Source organism: Oncorhynchus gorbuscha, linkage group LG17 (assembly GCF_021184085.1).
Source record: "Oncorhynchus gorbuscha isolate QuinsamMale2020 ecotype Even-year linkage group LG17, OgorEven_v1.0, whole genome shotgun sequence".
Taxonomy (NCBI): Eukaryota; Metazoa; Chordata; class Actinopteri; order Salmoniformes; family Salmonidae; genus Oncorhynchus; species Oncorhynchus gorbuscha.
The window spans coordinates 10,863,252-10,881,578 of NC_060189.1; the positions used below are offsets into that span (position 1 = coordinate 10,863,252).

Sequence of the window (18,327 nt, forward strand, 5' to 3'; positions counted from 1 at the left end):
GTCTGTCTGTATTCTCTCTGTCTCTGTCTGTCTGTATTCTCTCTGTCTCTGTCTGTCTGTATTCTCTCTGTCTGTCACTCTGTCTGGTAGGCTTCTGTCTGTCTGGCTGACTGTATTCTGTCTGTCTGTCTGTCTGTCTGTCTGTCTGTCTGTCTGGCTGGCTGGCTGGCTGGCTGGCTGGCTGGCTGACTGTATTCTGTCTGTCTGTCTGTCTGTCTGTCTGTCTGTCTGTCTGTCTGTCTGTCTGTCTGTCTGTCACTGTCTCTGTCTCTGTCTCTATTCTCTCTCTGTCTGTCTGTCTGTCTGTCTGTCTGTCTCTGTCTGTCTGTCTGTCTCTGTCTGTCTGTCTGTCTCTGTCTGTCTGTCTGTCTCTGTCTGTCTGTCTGTCTCTGTCTGTCTGTCTCTGTCTGTCTGTCTCTGTCTGTCTGTCTGTCTGTCTGTCTCTGTCTGTCTGTCTGTGTCTGTCTGTCTCTGTCTGTCTCTGTCTGTCTGTCTCTGTCTGTCTCTGTCTGTCTCTGTCTGTCTGTCTCTGTCTGTCTCTGTCTGTCTGTCTCTGTCTCTGTCTGTCTGTCTGTCTCTGTCTGTCTGTCTCTGTCTGTCTGTATTCTCTCTGTCTCTGTCTGTCTGTATTCTCTCTGTCTCTGTCTGTCTGTATTCTCTCTGTCTGTCACTCTGTCTGGTAGGCTTCTGTCTGTCTGGCTGACTGTATTCTGTCTGTCTGTCTGTCTGTCTGTCTGGCTGGCTGGCTGGCTGGCTGGCTGGCTGGCTGGCTGGCTGACTGTATTCTGTCTGTCTGTCTGTCTGTCTGTCTGTCTGTCTGTCTGTCTGTCTGTCTGTCTGTCTGTCTGTCTGTCTGTCTGTCTGTCTGTCACTGTCTCTGTCTCTGTCTCTATTCTCTCTCTGTCTGTCTGTCTGTCTGTCTGTCTGTCTGTCTGTCTGTCTGTCTGTCACTGTCTCTGTCTCTGTCTCTGTCTCTATTCTCTCTCTCTCTGTCTGTCTGTCTGTCTGTCTGTCTGTCTGTCTGTCTGTCTGTCTGTCTGTCTGTCTGTCTGTCTGTCTGTCTGTCTGTCTGTCTGTCTGTCTGTCCTGTCTGTCTGTCTTATTCTGCTGGCAGATGGAGGCAGGGTCTGGGGGTATATGTGCCAGGGCCTTGGCCATAGACATGGAACACAGCAGGGAGGCTGCATACCCAGATTTATGTGGGACCCAGAAAAGGCTCTGTTTTGGAGGGGAGTGATGAGCCTGGGGCAAATACATTTCATAACCATGTAAGGACTTCACCAGGCTGTTTTTGTGTTTTTTAAATTAAATTTTTACCTTTATTTAGCCAGGTAGGCCAGTTGAGAAGTTCTCATTTACAACTGAAACCTGGCCAAGAAAAAGCAAAGCAGTGTGAGAAAAACAACAGAGTTACACATGTAACAAACAGACGTACAGTCAATAACACAATAGAGAAAGTCTATATACAGTGTGTGCAAATGTAGTAAGGAGGTAAGGCAATAAATCGGCCATAGTGGCGAAGTAATTACAATTTAGCAATTAACACTGGAGTGATAGATGTGCAGATGAGTCTGCTGAGTGGAACTGTGAAAGACCCAAGTCAAACAACACAAGACCACCGCAGAACGTTCTTCAAGTTGTTTATCTCTCTTGTTCAGTCTCTGGTACCGTTCTCTTGCTTTTATAAATTATTATTCACACACTGGCTCACACGCGTGCACACACACAGTGATGCGCGTGCGCCCACATTGTCGCTATTTTGATTCTGCATTGGTCGGTAGCACGGACGGACCTGTGACTATGTGAAAGGAGAACTTATATTGTACTTTTTTTTCTGAGAAGGCAAAGCGAATACTGTAACTAGGGCTGGCACAATTGTGTAATCGCATAAACAATAATTATGGACTATAACCGGGAACTTAAAAAACAATCCTCTTAATGTCTTTGTTTTAGAGGAAGAGGGATTGAACTTTATATTCAAGTATATATATTTTACCCATTAGCAGTTTTTCACTTCTATCTGAAGTGGGTAAGTTTGGTAATCATTTTATGGGCAGAACCTGCAGGAGGAGAAGCTTAATTTCCAAAAGTTCCAAGTGGTTAAAACCATTCATTTTTGAGACCGGTGTGTCGGATTCATTAGGTATGTCATAGCTAGTTTTCAAATATGCATTATCATACAAGCTCAAAACATGTTTTTACAATTAATAACTGGCTATTTGTATGACAATGAATCATTACCTAAAATTCCATAATCATTACAGCCCTAACTGCAACATTGCAGTTTAACAATTGCTGACATTGCGCAATCAATATTGTTAAGGGACGTGTCCACTCTTGTCCCCGCTACAGGCTGTTATCAAGTCTTTATGTTACCAGGAAGGAAAGAAGTAAACATGGTTGATTTGTCATTGATTTTCAGGTCCATCAAGTTTGTTTTATTCTGTCTGTTGGTCCGTCCTTTAGTTAACCTGGCATATAACCAGGGACAGAAAAACACAGTGAAGTGTTTGGCTCATTCACAGAAACATTTTGGATTTCCAATAGGGTACGAGAAAGCCACAAAGACTTGGCAGAAAGATTGCAATTAAACACCTAAGTTGGTATTGATGTCAACCCAGAAAGGGGCATCTGCTTAGTTGCTATGTGGTCAGACTAAATTTACTTAAGTATTAACAAATTCTTGAGCAACGTTTTATTTACACTGTATTACACCACATTTCATTACTTATACTAAGCAGTCATTTCTCCCATTTCTCAAGAAGGAAAGCAAAGAACATGTATTTAGTTTTTGTTGTCAAATTTCAGTTGCCTTTTATGAACTCCTACTACAGGCTTTCAGTTTAAGAGTCCTGAGTCGTGGCTCTATTGAAATGTCAAACTTCCTTTCATTTATTTAAAAATGTTGCCACAAAAAAAGAAAGCAGGGAAAAGTGACATGACAGGAAACGACAGAACCGAACATTATACGATGGTTTTCTTTCTTGGAAAAACCACAAAAAAATGCAGCACAAGCATCCGGTTGCCGCCATCTTGTGGCTTCCACTGGCCTGCCAGTATCCAGCAGCACAACTGAGGACAGCCAAGAGTCCCGCAGTTTGAGTCCTCAGTGTCTAAGCTAATAATATTACAGACACAGACACACACAGACCATCTAAAGATGAGGTCGAAGCCACTCATTGGCTAGGGGCACCGAGCCGACGGTTATTAACAAATGTTTACGAGGAATAAGAACCCGAGGCTAGACTTCCAAATAAGGTTGCAAAATTCAAGGAACTTTCAATAAATTCCCTGGTTTGCATGAAATCCTGGTTGGAGGATTTCCTGAATCAGAAGGGAGTAAGCAGGGAATCTGGACCCTTCAACCAAGATTTCTAGAAAACCAAGGAATGTATTGAAAATTCCCAGAATTCTGCAACCCTACCTCCGAAGTAACATCAAGTACAGGAGAAAGTTGTCCTTTTTTTTCTCTCTTTCTATTCTTCCCTCTTTCATGGAGGGAACAGAATGTACTGGGAGTTGCAGGCAGGAAGAGTGGCTAAGGCCCTAATGATATGGTGCATGATTGTAACCTTGGTACAGCACAGCGGCCCACTTTATTTCACCGGTGGCTGGTAGTGCTTTCACTTCCAAAATGCTTTGGCGTCGTTGGCGGCAGTACCCGATCTGGCCCCTCTTTCTCACTCGTCTCTCACTACTCCTCTCACGTTATATTTCTGTCGCGCTCTCTTGCTCCTCCATTTTCTGTTTCTTGTGTGTCTTCTACTCCCCACTTCTATCTTTTATAATCTCTTTGTTCGGTTCTCTCACTGGCTTCTTTTCACCTTTCTGCTGCCTCGTTGTGAAGTGTTCAGTGAATCTTGTCCTCTGCCACTCTGTAGGCACCGATCCTTACAGAGCCCCCTCCTACCCACCACACCGTAGACAACCCTGTATCCCTCTGACCTGGACCCTTTCAACCAGGGAATTTCAAGGCTTTTATTTTACCCAGAAGTTTCAAGTTTAGTTGTACTTTTGGTCATGTAGTGTATGTGGAACATCTCATTTCAAAGTCATGGACATTAATATGGATGTATCAGGGAAGGGTGTATTGGGGGTGTTTTATTTGAGCAGTATTAGCATAAGTAAATAAGCAGCAGTTGTGTGGGGTGGGGTTGTGTGGGGTGGGGTTGTGTGGGGTGTGGTGGGGTTGTGTGTGTGTGGGGTGTGGTGGGGTTGTGTGTGTGTGTGTGGTTGGGTGGGGTTGTGTGTGTGTGGTTGGGTGGGGGTGTGTGTGTGTGTGGTGTGTGGGGTGGGGTTGTGTGTGGTGGGGTGGGGTTGTGTGGGTGGGGTTGTGTGGGGTGGGGTTGTGTGGGGTGGGGTGGTGTGGTTGGGTGGGTGTGGTTGGGTGGGGTTGTGTGGGGTGGTGTGGTTGGGTGGGGTTGTGTGGGGTGGGGTGGGGTGGGGTTGTGTGGTTGGGTGGGGTTGTGTGGTTGGGTGGGGTTGTGTGGGGTGGGGTGGGGTGTGTGGGGTGGGGTGGGGTTGTGTGGGGTGGGGTGGGGTTGTGGGGTTGGGTGGGGTTGTGTGGTTGGGTGGGGTTGTGTGGGGGGGGGTGGGGTTGTGTGGTGGGGTGGGGTTGTGTGGGGTGGGGTTGGGTGGGGTTGTGTGGTTGGGTGGGGTTGTGTGTGTGTGTGGGGGTGGGGTGTGTGTGGGTTGGGGTTGTGTGCGGGGTGCTAAGGTGTGGTTGGGTGGGGTGTGTGTGTGTGTGTGTGTGTGGGGTTGTGTGTGAGTGTGCTAAGGTGTGGTGTGTGTGGGTGTGTGTGTGTGTGTGTGGGTGGGTGTGTGTGTGAGGGTGCTAAGGTGTGGTTGGGTGGGAGGGGTTGTGTGCGAGGGTGCTAAGGTGTGGTTGGGTGGGGATGTGTGTGTGTGCGAGGGTGCTGTGTGTGTGTGTGTGTGTGTGTGTGTGTGTGTGTGTGTGTGTGTGTGTGTGTGTGTGTGTGTGTGTGTGTGTGTGTGCGAGGGTGTGTGTGTGTGTGCGAGGGTGCTATGGTGTGGAGAGTAGGCAGGTCAGCTGTAATACAAGTCCATATTCAACATCCGTCTATGTCAAATCAAATTATATTTGTCACATACACATGGTAATGCGAGTGTAGAGAAATGCTTGTGCTTCTAGTCCCGCCAATGCAGTAATAACCAACAAGTAATCTAACCTAACAATTCCACAACTACTACCTTATACACACACAAGTGTAAAGGGATAAAGAATATGTACAGATAAAGAATATGTACATAAAGATATATGAATGAGTGATGGTACAGAACGGCATAGGCAAGATGCAGTAGATGGTATAGAGTACAGTATATACATATGAGATGAGTAATGTAGGGTATGTAAACATATTAAGTGGCATTGTTTAAAGTGGCTAGTGATACATTTTTTACATCAATTTCCATTATTAAAGTGGCCGGAGTTGAGTCGGTTTGGTGGCAGCAGCCACTCAATGTTAGTGGTGGCTGTTTAACAGTCTGATGGCCTTGAGATAGAAGCTGTTTCTCGGTCCCTGCTTTGATGCACCTGTACTGACCTCGCCTTCTGGATGATAGCGGGGTGAAACAGGCAGTGGCTCGGGTGGTTGTTGCCTTTGATGATCGGTATGGGCCTTCCTGTGACATCGGGTGGTGTAGGTGTCCTGGAGGGCAGGTAGTTTGCCCCCGGTGATGCGTTGTGCAGACCTCACTAACCTCTGGAGAGCCTTACGGGTGTGGGTGGAGCAGTTGCTGTACCATGCGGTGATACAGCCCGACAGGATGCTCTCGGTTTGTGCATCTGTAGAAGTTTGAGTGCTTTTGGTGACGAGCCCGAATTTCTTCAGCCTCCTGAGGTTGAAGAGGCGCTGCTGCGCCTTCTTCATAACGCTGTCTTTGTGGGTGGACCAGTTCAGTTTGTCCGTGATGTGTACGCAGATGAACTTAACTTACTACCCTCTCCACTACTGTCCCGTCGATGTGGATAGGGGGTGCCCCCTCTGCTGTTTCCTGAAGTCCACAATCATCTCCTTAGTTTTGTTGACGTTGAGTGTGAGGTTATTTTCCTGACACCACACTCCGAGGGCCCTCACCACCTCCCTGTAGGCCTTCTCGTCGTTCGTCGTTGTTGGTAATCAAGCCTACCACTGTTGTGTCGTCCGCAAACTTGATGATTGAGGCGTGCATGGCCACACAGTCGTGGGTGAAGAGGGAGTACAGGAGAGGGCTCAGAACACACCCTTGTGGGGCCCCAGTGCTGAGGACGTCGGGAGATAATGCGGAAACCGGTTACTAAGGGACAGCAGTGAACGCTGTTACCGTCAAGTAGGCTTTGGTTTTGCTTGGGCGTTGTGGAGGGGGGGGTGCATGGGCGTAAGCGTCCGCCTCTCATTCCAAAGGTAGCATGTTCAAATCCAGCAATAGATAGTTGATTTTGTTGTTATAATGCCTATCTCAAACCTTAACCATTTCGGAGTTAACTCCGAATTTTTAAGGTTAGGCATTTATGCCCAGACATAACCTTAAACATCCAAAGTTAATGTCTGAACTTAAACACTTTGAAATTTGGAATAAATTTGACGTTCTGAGAAACATGGATGAACATCTAATTTTGACGTGAAACTGTGAGAGCTTGTAGTGGAGAGTCAGTGCAGATGGTCAGTCCAGTTCAAGTGTTCAGCAGTCTTGTAGATGCCAACAGGCTCGGAGACCATTTCTGTCAGACCTCATGCTCGAATACCATCTGCCCAACCGGTAAGGGAGTGAACAAAAAAAATACAAATTTGGTCACACACATTTAGCGTGTGTAGCAAAATGCTCGTGGCTGGGTTGTGTAGGCTCCTTGATGATCTTGTATTGGTTGGAAAATGGCCCTAGTGATGTACTGGGCCATCTTCACCACACACTGAAGGCCCTTTTGGCAGTTGCTCGGTGCCCCCTTCCCCCTAGCTCCCATGCCGCGGCCTTATTCATCTCAATGACAGTAATTAGAGTTAAAAAGGAGGTGAGATGATAAGTAATGTACTTCCCCTCCAGATTTTAGGAAATGGAGGGCGCTTAAGTGGGAGCTGAGTTAAGGTGACCTATTTTCAACTTTTTCCTCTGTTGTTCACAGTGCAGAGTACAGTAGAGAAGCAACGCAAGGTCTGGACATGTTTTTCTAGAAGGGTTGTGAGAATGGATGCACTTGTCGACACATTGACCGGAAATGACTTCAAGTGGTAGGACCTCTGTCAATCAAACGCCCGGCACAGTAAGGATGCTCGTTCTGTCTGTCCCTCACAGGCTCACATCCCTCTTGCTGCAATGCTCTCGTTGGTTCTGAACAGACATATTTGTGAGAAATGTGCTCTGGAAAACGGGCATTTGTCGCTGACCCCTCCAGGTTTTTCATAATCGACAAACAAATGAAATGGCATGGCATGTTCCTTTGTCTCACCACCACCTCCTTCCGAACCGGTTCTTGCCCAAACAACCCACACCTGTGGCATTGTGCCATGATAATGAAGACACATTTTGTGATCACATTCGAGCAACCATTCAGAATCCTTGGCATTTGGTACAGGCATCTAGAGAAGCCAACATATGAAAGGGTGCAGCTTCTCTCGTTCCTTGTGGGTACCCAGGGGTGTGCAGTCTTGTGGTTTCACGTTGTGCCTGAGAGACTCATTCCTTTGCCTCTCCACTGGACTGGCATGATGCAGCTAATGAGGCCATGGCTTTGGTAAGCGCAGGTATGTTGATTGCCTTGGCAGAGGTCGTCGTGCCAGAGTCGCTTTGCACTGCTGGTTCTGAAGTCTTCCGTTGGCATGGTTGGCATGCGTGTCTAAGAGAGGAGGCAGGGACCGACCTGGCACCGCGATTGGGGTGCCAAGATGGGAGTCGGGCCCCTGGGGCCATTTGGACCAGGCCTGGACTGAGATCGGAGTACTTTCATCTGTCCTGACCCAATAGACTTGACTTTGAGAGATGCTCAAGAGGGAAGGGCATAAGTGAATAACAGACTTAACAGGCAATGTTACATGAGAGCGTAAATAGTTGTATTTCTTAAGGTGTTTTGGCACAGGACAGGCAGTTCTCGGAACCCTTGCTAATACGTTGTGCCTTATTTTCCATTTGAAAGCTAAAATATTTTTATAGACTCCCAACAATCCCTAAAAGATTACAAAACCACCAGACCTCATGAAAGAGGAGATTTAAACCTCTGTAGCGAAATGCTTTGATTTTAAAATGTGATGTGTTATGGAATAATCATTGCCATATTTACACTGGGAATGTTGAACAAGCTGTTTAATGTTTAATGTTCAGTGGTTGTGGAGCATTACACAAAATGAAAGAGAAATCGGTCTCTGTTGAAATGGGCCTTTTTAAAAACGTTTTACAGTAGGCCAACATTCAAAAGACAGATGTACGGATTCCAGTTAGGCCTAAGAGTGTTACTCCTAAGGGTTATTGTAGTGTGAGGACTAGTTTGTTGGATAAATGGCATTCGCGGGTCTTCGTCATTGACCTTGTGGGATTCACAAACTCTATCCCTCTAGTATTCATTTTCCTGTACTAACTCTTATTTTGATGTATCACTTTCCTTCTCCTCGCTCCTGTTAGGAACAGCTGTGCTTTTAGAAAGGCTAATTGAATCGGGAGGAGGGGCGCAAAGGAAAGGTATGGATGTGGGGTTGATAAGGGATAGTGTGCGCAGATGACGTCTGCTCCTGGTTCAATTTTCCCAGTGGGGGATTGGAGAGATGGTTTTAGACAAGAACCTGAGTCATGCATTGGAGGAAAGCATCAACAATAAGATTTCTAGAAGACGTGCTGCCTGACAAGCTGGTTCAGTGTGTTAATGACTTGCATTAACATCATCAGAGAGGGTTACCATTACCAGGTGCCTGTTTAGTCCTCCAGGGGGGTTAGCAGGTGTTAAGTAGCTTTGTGTAAGTGGGGATTATTTCATATAAACAGTGCTGTTGTAAATGGTAATAGATTGAGGACTAATGTCCCCATTTTATAATTTGAACATCCAATAGAAAAGGATGCCTGCTGATATTCCTGGTCTGACTGTGAAATATGGACTGTTTTTATCTTTGTTGTCCTAATCATGAGTGGTGTGTAGCAATGCCCTATGGCCGTTGCTGTCAGCAGAAACGCCAGGGAGAAATCCATGCTGGGACATTGGAGGCAGCAGGATGCAACAAGGAGGGAGTAGTGTTCTTTTGAATTGCATTTGGAGCATATTTTTTTAACTTCCATGGTCTGTCAGTTTGGTTGTTGTGTTCTTGTTGATCTTCAGTCTAGGTTACTGTGTACATTTGACTATATGAGCACCTGCATGTGTGTACGTGCAGTATTACGTTCCTGCTCTTCTCACCCATCTGCTGGCCCTTTGCATTACGGTGTGTATTTGCCTGGGCCCATCTCTTCTCATGGTTTGTGTTGCAGTAATCAGGCGGAACTGTGAAATCAATTACAGGCAAACCAGCCCTCTCACTGTCTCTCTCGCACTCCCTGTTTCTCTCTCTCCCTATTGCTCTTTCTAACCTCTCTCTCTCTCTCTCTCTCTCTGAGCTACACGCTTTCACCCTACTCAGGCCTCTTTACATCTCAGCAAACTGGACTTAATTATGTTAGTGTGTGATGCCTGCTAATGAATGTGGAAAAATTAGGGAATTTCTTGTTACGTGTTGTTTCTCAAGTTACATTCAGTTTTGCTAATACTCTGAATCACTTCGATGACATTGGGGTCAGTGAGTAATAATTTGATAGATACTGTGGTGAATTCTGTTATAACTCTGGTCCTTTTTTTCTCTTTCAGATGATCGACACCCATGTTAACCATCAAGCTGAGGGAAGTTGAAGGACCCAACCAAAGGAAAAGGGAGAAGACATTGTGGGGAAAGGATTAAGGACTGGACACAACCCAACATTACAAGCTTGTGACATTTTAACCAGAGAAGGACTGCCATACAAATGTGGACCTCCCAAAAAGTGTTCAAATAATTTCCCCTTTGCATCAAGAGGCCAACAACTATAATCTCTGCGATGTCTGAAAACAAAGACATAACGAGTCGCCACTTGCAGCACAAGCTGCAGAGCCTGGGACGACGGCTGGACGAGCTTGAGGAGGCTACCAACAAGCTCCAGAAGTCAGAAGATGAGCTGCTCGATCTGCAGGACAAGATTATCCAGGCAGAGGGCAGCAACTCCTCCATGTTGGGCGATGTTGAAGGACTGCGCAAGCGCCTGCTAAAGATTGAAGGCAAGGACGAGGAGGTGTGCAAGGCAGAGGACCTCTGCCGTATGGTGCGGGAGAAACTGGAGGAGGAGGAGAGCTTGACGCAGGACCTCAAGTCTGAGATTGAGTGCCTGCAGAGGAGAATGGCTGAGCTGGAGAAGTTGGAAGAGGCCTTCAGCAAGAGCAAGTCGGACTGCAGCCAGCTGTGCCTCAGTCTCAACGAGGAGAAGAATCTGACCCGGAAGCTGTCCTCAGAGATGGAGGCCCTCAAGGACCGTGTGAAGGAAGTGGACACGTCAGAGGTAAGGCTGGACCGGGCAGAGATGTTCCTGGCAGGGGAGCTGGAGAAGCTCAAGGGCCTCACTCAGACTTTTTTGAGTGAGAGGAAGAGACTCCTGGAGAAGCAAAAGGAGGATGAGAAGCTTATACTAAAACTGACAGAAAAGCTGGAGCGTCAGAACAGGATTGACCCGGTAGATCCCAGACGAATTGAAGACGACCTCTCATCCGGCCTGACCGGCAAGCTGGGGCGCAAGAAGAGCCTGGATTACCTGAAACTGGGAGATGAGTTTGGGCTAAGGAACAAGTCAGAGAATGAGAAGAACAGACTTGATGGCCAGGAAGACAACAAAGTCAAGGAACTCACCCAGGAAGTGGAGAGGCTGAAGAACCGGCTGAAGCAGCTGGAGCTGGTGGAGGAGGATCTTAAGAACACAGAGTCCAAGAATGGAGAGCTGCAGGAGAAGTTCCAACAGGAGAGATCCCGTAGCCGAGCGCTCAACGATCAGGTGGAGCAGCTTAGAATTCAGCTGTGTGGAGGCAGCAGTCATGGCAATGGAGGACCTAGCAGTCCAGCAAAGATCCTTGAGAATGGCAAGGCAGAGAATGAGGAGATCAATGTCCGTGGTGGGTTCAGGCAGGTCAAGCCCAAGTATAGGCCTGCTGCAGAGCCAGCCACCCCCAAGTACAAGAGCAGAGAGCTGTCCCCACAGCACAAGATGGAGACCAAGCTGAGGAGCAAAGAACTGAGCAACTCTGAGGAAAGTTCTCCAAAGTCTGTCAGGAGGGCACTCAGTCCTGCACACAAGAGCAGGAGGACACCCAAGACTGGAACATCAACTGCCTCTGACAATGGAGTGAAAGAAATAGGCAAAGGGGTAGAGGAGAAAACAACAAGAGGAGCAGCCCATACTCCTGTCGGCACATCGTTGAGTGACCGCAAGAAGCTCTCTGTTCTTAGTCGCTACCCTCCAGCAGCTAATGACCAGAAGCCATGGAAGATATCTCAGAAACCAAGTGAGAGTGAAAGCAAAAAATGCCAAGTTGACACGTTTTCTAGATTGTATGTTGGTAGTGACAGTGAGTCGAACAATTCTGATGTGGTGCCTGAAAGCTCAAGCAAGAGCAACAGTGTCTCCCCACTTGAAAAGGATGCATTTGCATCGGACCTGGAGTCTGTGGACCAGGTTCAAGAGGCTCTTCCAGTGTCAAACCTCTCCAAAGCCAATGGGTCGTACATTGCCTACAAGTCCCATGTGTCCCCAATGTTCAGTGATCATGGCTCTGAGGGCCACTCCTCGGCCTCTGAGACTGAATCACCTGGGTCCAGGCCCTCTGAACCAGAACCTGTACCTGAGGTGACTGCACTGAGTAGCAGAACCTCCACCACTCCCAAGTGCTCCAGATACTCTCGCATACAGGACTCCCAGTCAGAGGGCTCCTCCACCAGGAGCTCGATTGACGAGGAGCAACACAGGCTGTTGGTGGCAGAAGGAGAATCCCTGGAGCCCACTCACACCCCATCAGGTATAGAGCTCTGCAGGGTCTGCAGCCCACGGGAAGCCCTGAGGTCAAAGGCAGTCATCAAACCAGCCATCGTGGAAATTGATAGGAAGGAAGTCATGATGTCCGGTGGGGCAGAGCCCTTGACCTCCTCCAATGGCAAGCCCAAAATTTCCACAAAACCAGTCCTGACCAGTAGCATCACTATCTACCCCAACGATCCCAACTCTTCCAGGACCAGCAGCCGCAGCAGCAGTGTATCCAGCGAGCCACCAGTCAAGGAACGCCACACGTCCACCAGCAACATTGTCATCGGCCCCAGTGAGCACAGGGGAAGTATCTCCATCCCCTATGAGATCTCCATCCCCAAGAGAGAGATCACACCCTGGCCGTCCATGGATGGCCCTGACGAATCAGGGGTGCTAGGGATGGCCTGTGCAGAGACACACCTACTCCCCCGAAGCAACTTCAGCCTCCAGTCACCGGAGACCACCTCCGACTTCAACAACGACACAGAGTCGGGTTTCGAGAGCAGCAGTAGCAGCACTACCACCGTCACCAGCTGGAGGAGCCAACACCATGGCCACCACACCTCCCAGGACGACAGCCTCCCAGAGATGAGAAACGTGACGGTGCGAAGCACCTGGAAGAACAGGGGGGCGGCATCTGTGGACGAGCCTGGCCGGGGAGCCAGGATGTATGGGATGGGCTCTGAGGACGAGGCAGAGTCGGCCACCACGTGGAGGGCTTACCGCGCCACCACCATTCTGGACACGGAGGAGACGGTAAACGCCACAAGGGTTGCTACATCACGGACAGCCAAGCCTTCCCCAGCAGAGCTGTATATGCGCAGGATCAACAACAGTGTGGTGACCACCAGGGACATCGCAGAGCCAGTGTGCCGGAGCAAAAGCTCCCTGTCGCCCACTGAAGGAGGTCTGCGGATGAGTATCCCCCACGAGCCTGTCAGCTCTCAGAAGCTTGTTCCCTGGCGGACACAACCCATGGTGAGGACAACTTCTGCACTCTTTACAAACCGGTTTTTAAGAAAACTAGTGTTCTTATACTTCCACCATTTGCTTACAATAGCTCTTGAGCCTGTTGCATATCTGGTCATTGAGCCTAGGCAAGGAAATGTTCAGAGATATTTGTCTCTATTTATATGATTAGAATGTCTTTGCAGTGATGCTCAACATATATTTTCAGAAGGTTTACGTTGATGTCTAAGCTTGGTCTTGACACATTACATCTGGAATTTTGACATGAGGACAGATAATTTGTAAGCCTCCAACAAGTTTGTTGTTATTTCTAAGGAGTAAGAGGGGGATGTTTGCTCTGTTTTTACTGGAACTAAATCTCTGAACATGTTGGGCACCAAACGTCCTTGAGTCTTGGCTCCGAGTGCATACCTACATTTAAAAGTACTCTCTTTACTTGTACTTTGCCAATGGCAATACAGCATATACAGGTGTGCTTACATAGCTAATCTTTGGAAAATATACTCCAGAAAACACCAACTGTAGCTTTCTGGTGTGTCCACTTTGAATGAGTGTTCAGATGCAATTTTTTTCACTGACGCCAGGCCTGAAACTTTAAGCTTAGCACAGCAGTTATCTGAACCTGATTACTCATGCCGAAGTAAGCACAAAGAGAAAAGGGTAGGACAAAAAAAGAGAGGGAGCATGAAAATGAAAATACCTAAACATGAAAAAGGTTAGAAAAAAACTCAAGGGAAGGAAATAGCTTGCTTGTGTTTTTTGTGCCTGATCTTGCCAAGCTGTGCCCTGCCAAGCTGTGCCCTGCCAAGCTGTGCCCTGTCCCATTCCTGACATAATTGAAGATGAGCATTGTTCAAAGGCTCGCCTCCATGTATCTCGCCTCCATTTGACTCCGTTTGACTCCGTTTGACTCCATTTCCCACAATGCACTGCAGACGACTGTTTTTCAAAGCTTTCTTCATTGGAATTCAATTACGTCTCTGGTGTCAGATTTTCAGATTAATATTTTAATCATGACTTGTAGTCTGGTCGACTTATGTGTGAGAAGTCCTCGTGTCAGCTGTTTTGACAAAGACGCTTGGTCATTCATCTGTCTGACACCTCTTTTATTAAAGCACAGATGAGATACGAGCTTGTTCAAACTAACTGGTATGGTAGACAGTGAGTCAGTCTGACATGTACTGGGACAGCGAGATAAGAATGTATTTGACGTGAAGAAAAATATGCATTCTTATGTGAATTTTGAGAATGCAGAAAGGTGGAAGATTTAATCGCATTGCTGACTTTTTTAATCAATGTGAATGTACCATGCTGAGTACCATTCATACGTGAGTCTACCCATCAATGGTTAGCTCTGTCCACACTTCACACTCCCCCCCACTACATAGAATAATAAGCTTTTAGTTTCACATACAGTTGAAATGCATGTCTACAACTGTCTGAATACTCTCGAGGCAAAAGGGCCTCATCATTCCTCTCTTATCCACAGCCACTTAGTGGGGAGATTTACAACTCTAGGCGTGTTAAAGATTATACAGGGCATCAAATAGAAGAGGTAAAAATTACAACTGCCTCACAGTAAAATTACTTGTCCAATAGTGTGCTGTTTGTCAAGTGGCTACGCTAACACTAGCAATCCTAGAGAACTGGCTACAATAACATCTCAATTTGTCACGCTGACAAACTAGCCTAGTGGATGGGAATCTAGTGTTTTCCTGCAGATAAACTGGACATAACCAGAGATGAAGATTGATGTTGCCAGTCACACTCCTATCATCCATCATCCACATTCATATTGATCTTCCTTGGTGCATATCCTATGAAGGAGGGGAAAAGCAAGCTTATTGATGAAGTTGTCATTGAAATCGTCTTTCTGGGCTGTTTTGTGTCATTCTTAACTGCTTCATAAACTGAACTTGAGTTAGTATGATTTATCTAATACAAGCAGGATTGTATAGATCTGATGGGTCATCACACAACCGCGATGCTTGTTGTTGTCGTAGCCACTGAACTGTACTTTTCTGGGGTCCAGCTTGTTAGGAGGGGATTAGGGGTCACAAGTGACCTGCCTGGTCAGGGGTCAAGGGGGTCAGGATTCCCTGTTTGAACAAATCTGCAGATGGGCCATTGTCACTCTGGGTTATCTGGTTGGCCGCTGGGGTTCGGTTTGATACTGTGCAACACACCCAGCTCCACTCAGTCAGAACAAACAAAGAGGGCTCCAGCCCCAAGCCCTCCACCAAGCCTTTCATCTCCAGCCAAGCGAGCCATTAAAAAAATAACATGACGGCAACATGGCACTTAGATCTATAATTACAGTCATTCTGCCTTATAAAGCCCCTCCCCCCCCCTAACCATCATTATAAACTGTGTGGTTGGAGCCCTGAATGGCTAAAGCTGTCGTATGTCAGCCAGTATACCCCGGGTATGACAAAACATATTTTTTGTACTGCTCTAATTACGTTGGTAACCAGTTTATAATGGCAATTAGGATCCTCGGGGGGTTGTGATATATGGCCAATATACCACGGCTGAAGCTGTTCTGAGGTACGACGCATCGCAGAGCATCACTACAGACACCCTGGTACAGTGGTCTAAGACTATGCATCTCAGTGCTAGAGGCGTCACTACAGACCCTGGTTCAGTGGTCTAAGACACTGCATCTCAGTGCTAGAGGCGTCACTACAGACCCTGGTTCAGTGGTCTAAGACACTGCATCTCAGGGCTAGAGGCGTCACTACAGACCCTGGTTCAGCGGTCTAAGACACTGCATCTCAGTGCTACAGACACCCTGGTTCAGCGGTCTATGACACTGCATCTCAGAGCTAGAGACACCCTGGTCTCAATGCTACAGACACCCTGGTTCAGCGGTCTAAGACACTGCATCTCAGTGCTACAGACACCCTGGTTCAGCGGTCTATGACACTGCATCTCAGTGCTAGAGGCGTCACTACAGACACCCTGGTTCGAATCCAGGCTGTATCACAACCGTCCGTGAGTGAGAGTCCCATAGGGCAGCGCACAATTACCCCAGCGTCGTCCTGGTTTGGCCGGAGTAGGCCGTCATTGTAAATAAGAATTTGTTCCTAACTGACTTGTCTAGTTAAATATTGGTTAAATAAACAAATACATTTAAAAAAGGACATATAGTGATAAATAACAGAAAAGGTTAAATAGACAGTCCAAGGTTTAGCAGAGAAAGCCTCAGATATCACAATTAAGTCTCTGCCTCTCCAGGTTACTCATAGTTCCTTATTGCTTAAATATCCTTCATTATATCATCTTGACGCCTAACCTTTCTGATGAACGGCCTAATTTGTTTTTCTTTCTGTGTGTGTTTCAGTCACTCATTGTTGCCTTGCCCTTGGCACCCTCCAGCAGGCAATGGGATTGGAAGTAAACCGAGCTTATTTCCAAGATGTTTCTCTGTGAACTTCACTACAGGCAGTCGTCCTCTCATTCCAGTTGTGTATTTCCTATTCGTTAGTAAAGGGCTTGAGACAATCAATACCACATTATTGTCAAATGGTAGTGCTTTTACAGTTATGATTAGTCATGGACAGTGATTGCAGTGTCAAAGTTCAACTGTTAGTGAGATGGGCATTAATAAGCACCATGGACATCTTTCTCATTGTTTGTCTGTACACAGTTCTGCTGTCTGAGTTTATTTTCATGTTTACAGGGACAGTGCACATTTAATCAACATTTCAATAAAAGTGTTGGTTTGCCATGTCAATCAGTGTTTGACAACAGTGTATGGCAGGTTTGTCTATCATGAAGCCTCTCTCCCATCATTGATCAGCCAAAGTTTTTGCACCCACATTTTTCTATTAGTTTTCGATTATAGAAATGGAATTTGACTCCTTAACCTCTGTCTGTTATTACCCTAATTAAGTTAGCCAGGCTAGCCCCACACAATCAATAGTCACTTCAGAGAAGACACAGCACTTGATGTCCTTGGGTACCTAGGATGACTTTCTATCAGTAAATAGCTTATTGATTGGCTATTCATCCCATATAACAGGAGTACTCCAGTACTATTTTTGGCGGTCCGGTCACACATTTCCTAGGTGGTAAAAGTCCAGATGGATATTGTCATTTATCAGTGTAGTAATACAACCCCACCTGTTCACAATACTCTTGTTGGCAGAGAGAACATTTTGCTGTTATAAAGCAAATTTCCCGCAATTCTACACATTTTGCATGGGGTTTTAACGGTCCTTTCCCTGCAAATCTACAAAATGTTCTATGTCTTGTGTGTTTATGATTTCATGGGTGGTAGTCAAACTGAGTTTCCAACCATTTTTATTTTTGGTAGTTTGGATCCAGTTTTTGGTAGTTTGGATCCAGTTCTGGGTCCAGATCTGGACCGCTGTCCACCAGTTGAGTATGGAGGTCATATAGAATTTATATGATTGTCATTTGCTTGACCCCCTCATCGTAGAGGGACATCTCTTCATCCATTGAAATGTCCGTGATGACCGCAGTATAGCATCAGATTATAATGGTCTCTGTGGTTGTCATGTTGACTGGCTGCACACAACCTCACTAACCCTCCATTCTTACCTTCAGGTACAGCACACAACCTCACTAACCCTCCATTCTTACCTTCAGGTACAGCACACAACCTCACTAACCCTCCATTCTTACCTTCAGGTACAGCACACAACCTCACTAACCCTCCATTCTTACCTTCAGGTACAGCACACAACCTCACTAACCCTCCATTCTTACCTTCAGGTACAGCACACAACCTGACTAACCCTCCATTCTTACCTTCAGGTACAGCACACAACCTCACTAACCCTCCATTCTTACCTTCAGGTACAGCACAGAACATCAGTGTTGTTTTTTCAGCCCATTGTAAAACTTAGAAACCTCAGATGGGTATGTGAATGGGCTGTGAACTTATGGTTGGCTGTGGACCATTGGTCGATCTGGCTGATCGAGATACAAAAACATCCTTTGTGCAAGTCAGTCAAACCCAGTGGCAACAAAGTGAAACGCAGGGCCCTTGTGGTCATTCTGGTTGGTTTTCGACCCCGACTTTAACCTAAAAGCCTGGAAAAACAATCTGTACTGGAGTTGAACTTGGAAGATTCCACGGACAAGAGCTGGTAGGTGGTTAAAACGTCAGACGGAGGAGATGCCAATGGCCTGTAAGAAAGGTTTTGAGGAATGGTTTCCACAAGGTATGTTAGAGCTATTAAATTCTTTCCTGGACAAGGCGCTCGAAAACATTCATGTTAATAACCAGCTTGAATTAAGGCTTCTCTGAAACATATTACCTTGGGTGCAATGAGCATTGTC

General features: G+C 46.6%; 1 protein-coding gene across 2 annotated transcripts in view; it reads left to right on the top strand.

Annotated features, from left to right (window-relative positions):
• LOC124002142 (leucine zipper protein 1-like) overlaps window positions 1-18,327 on the top strand; it is a 75,303-nt gene that overhangs the window by 45,164 nt on the left and 11,812 nt on the right. For both annotated transcript variants that reach the window (XM_046309450.1, XM_046309449.1), the window contains one exon: window positions 9,818-13,026. In XM_046309450.1, coding sequence (XP_046165406.1) covers window positions 10,045-13,026 — 2,982 coding nt within the window. In that variant the 5' untranslated portion in view covers window positions 9,818-10,044. The remainder of the gene's footprint in view (window positions 1-9,817; window positions 13,027-18,327) is intronic.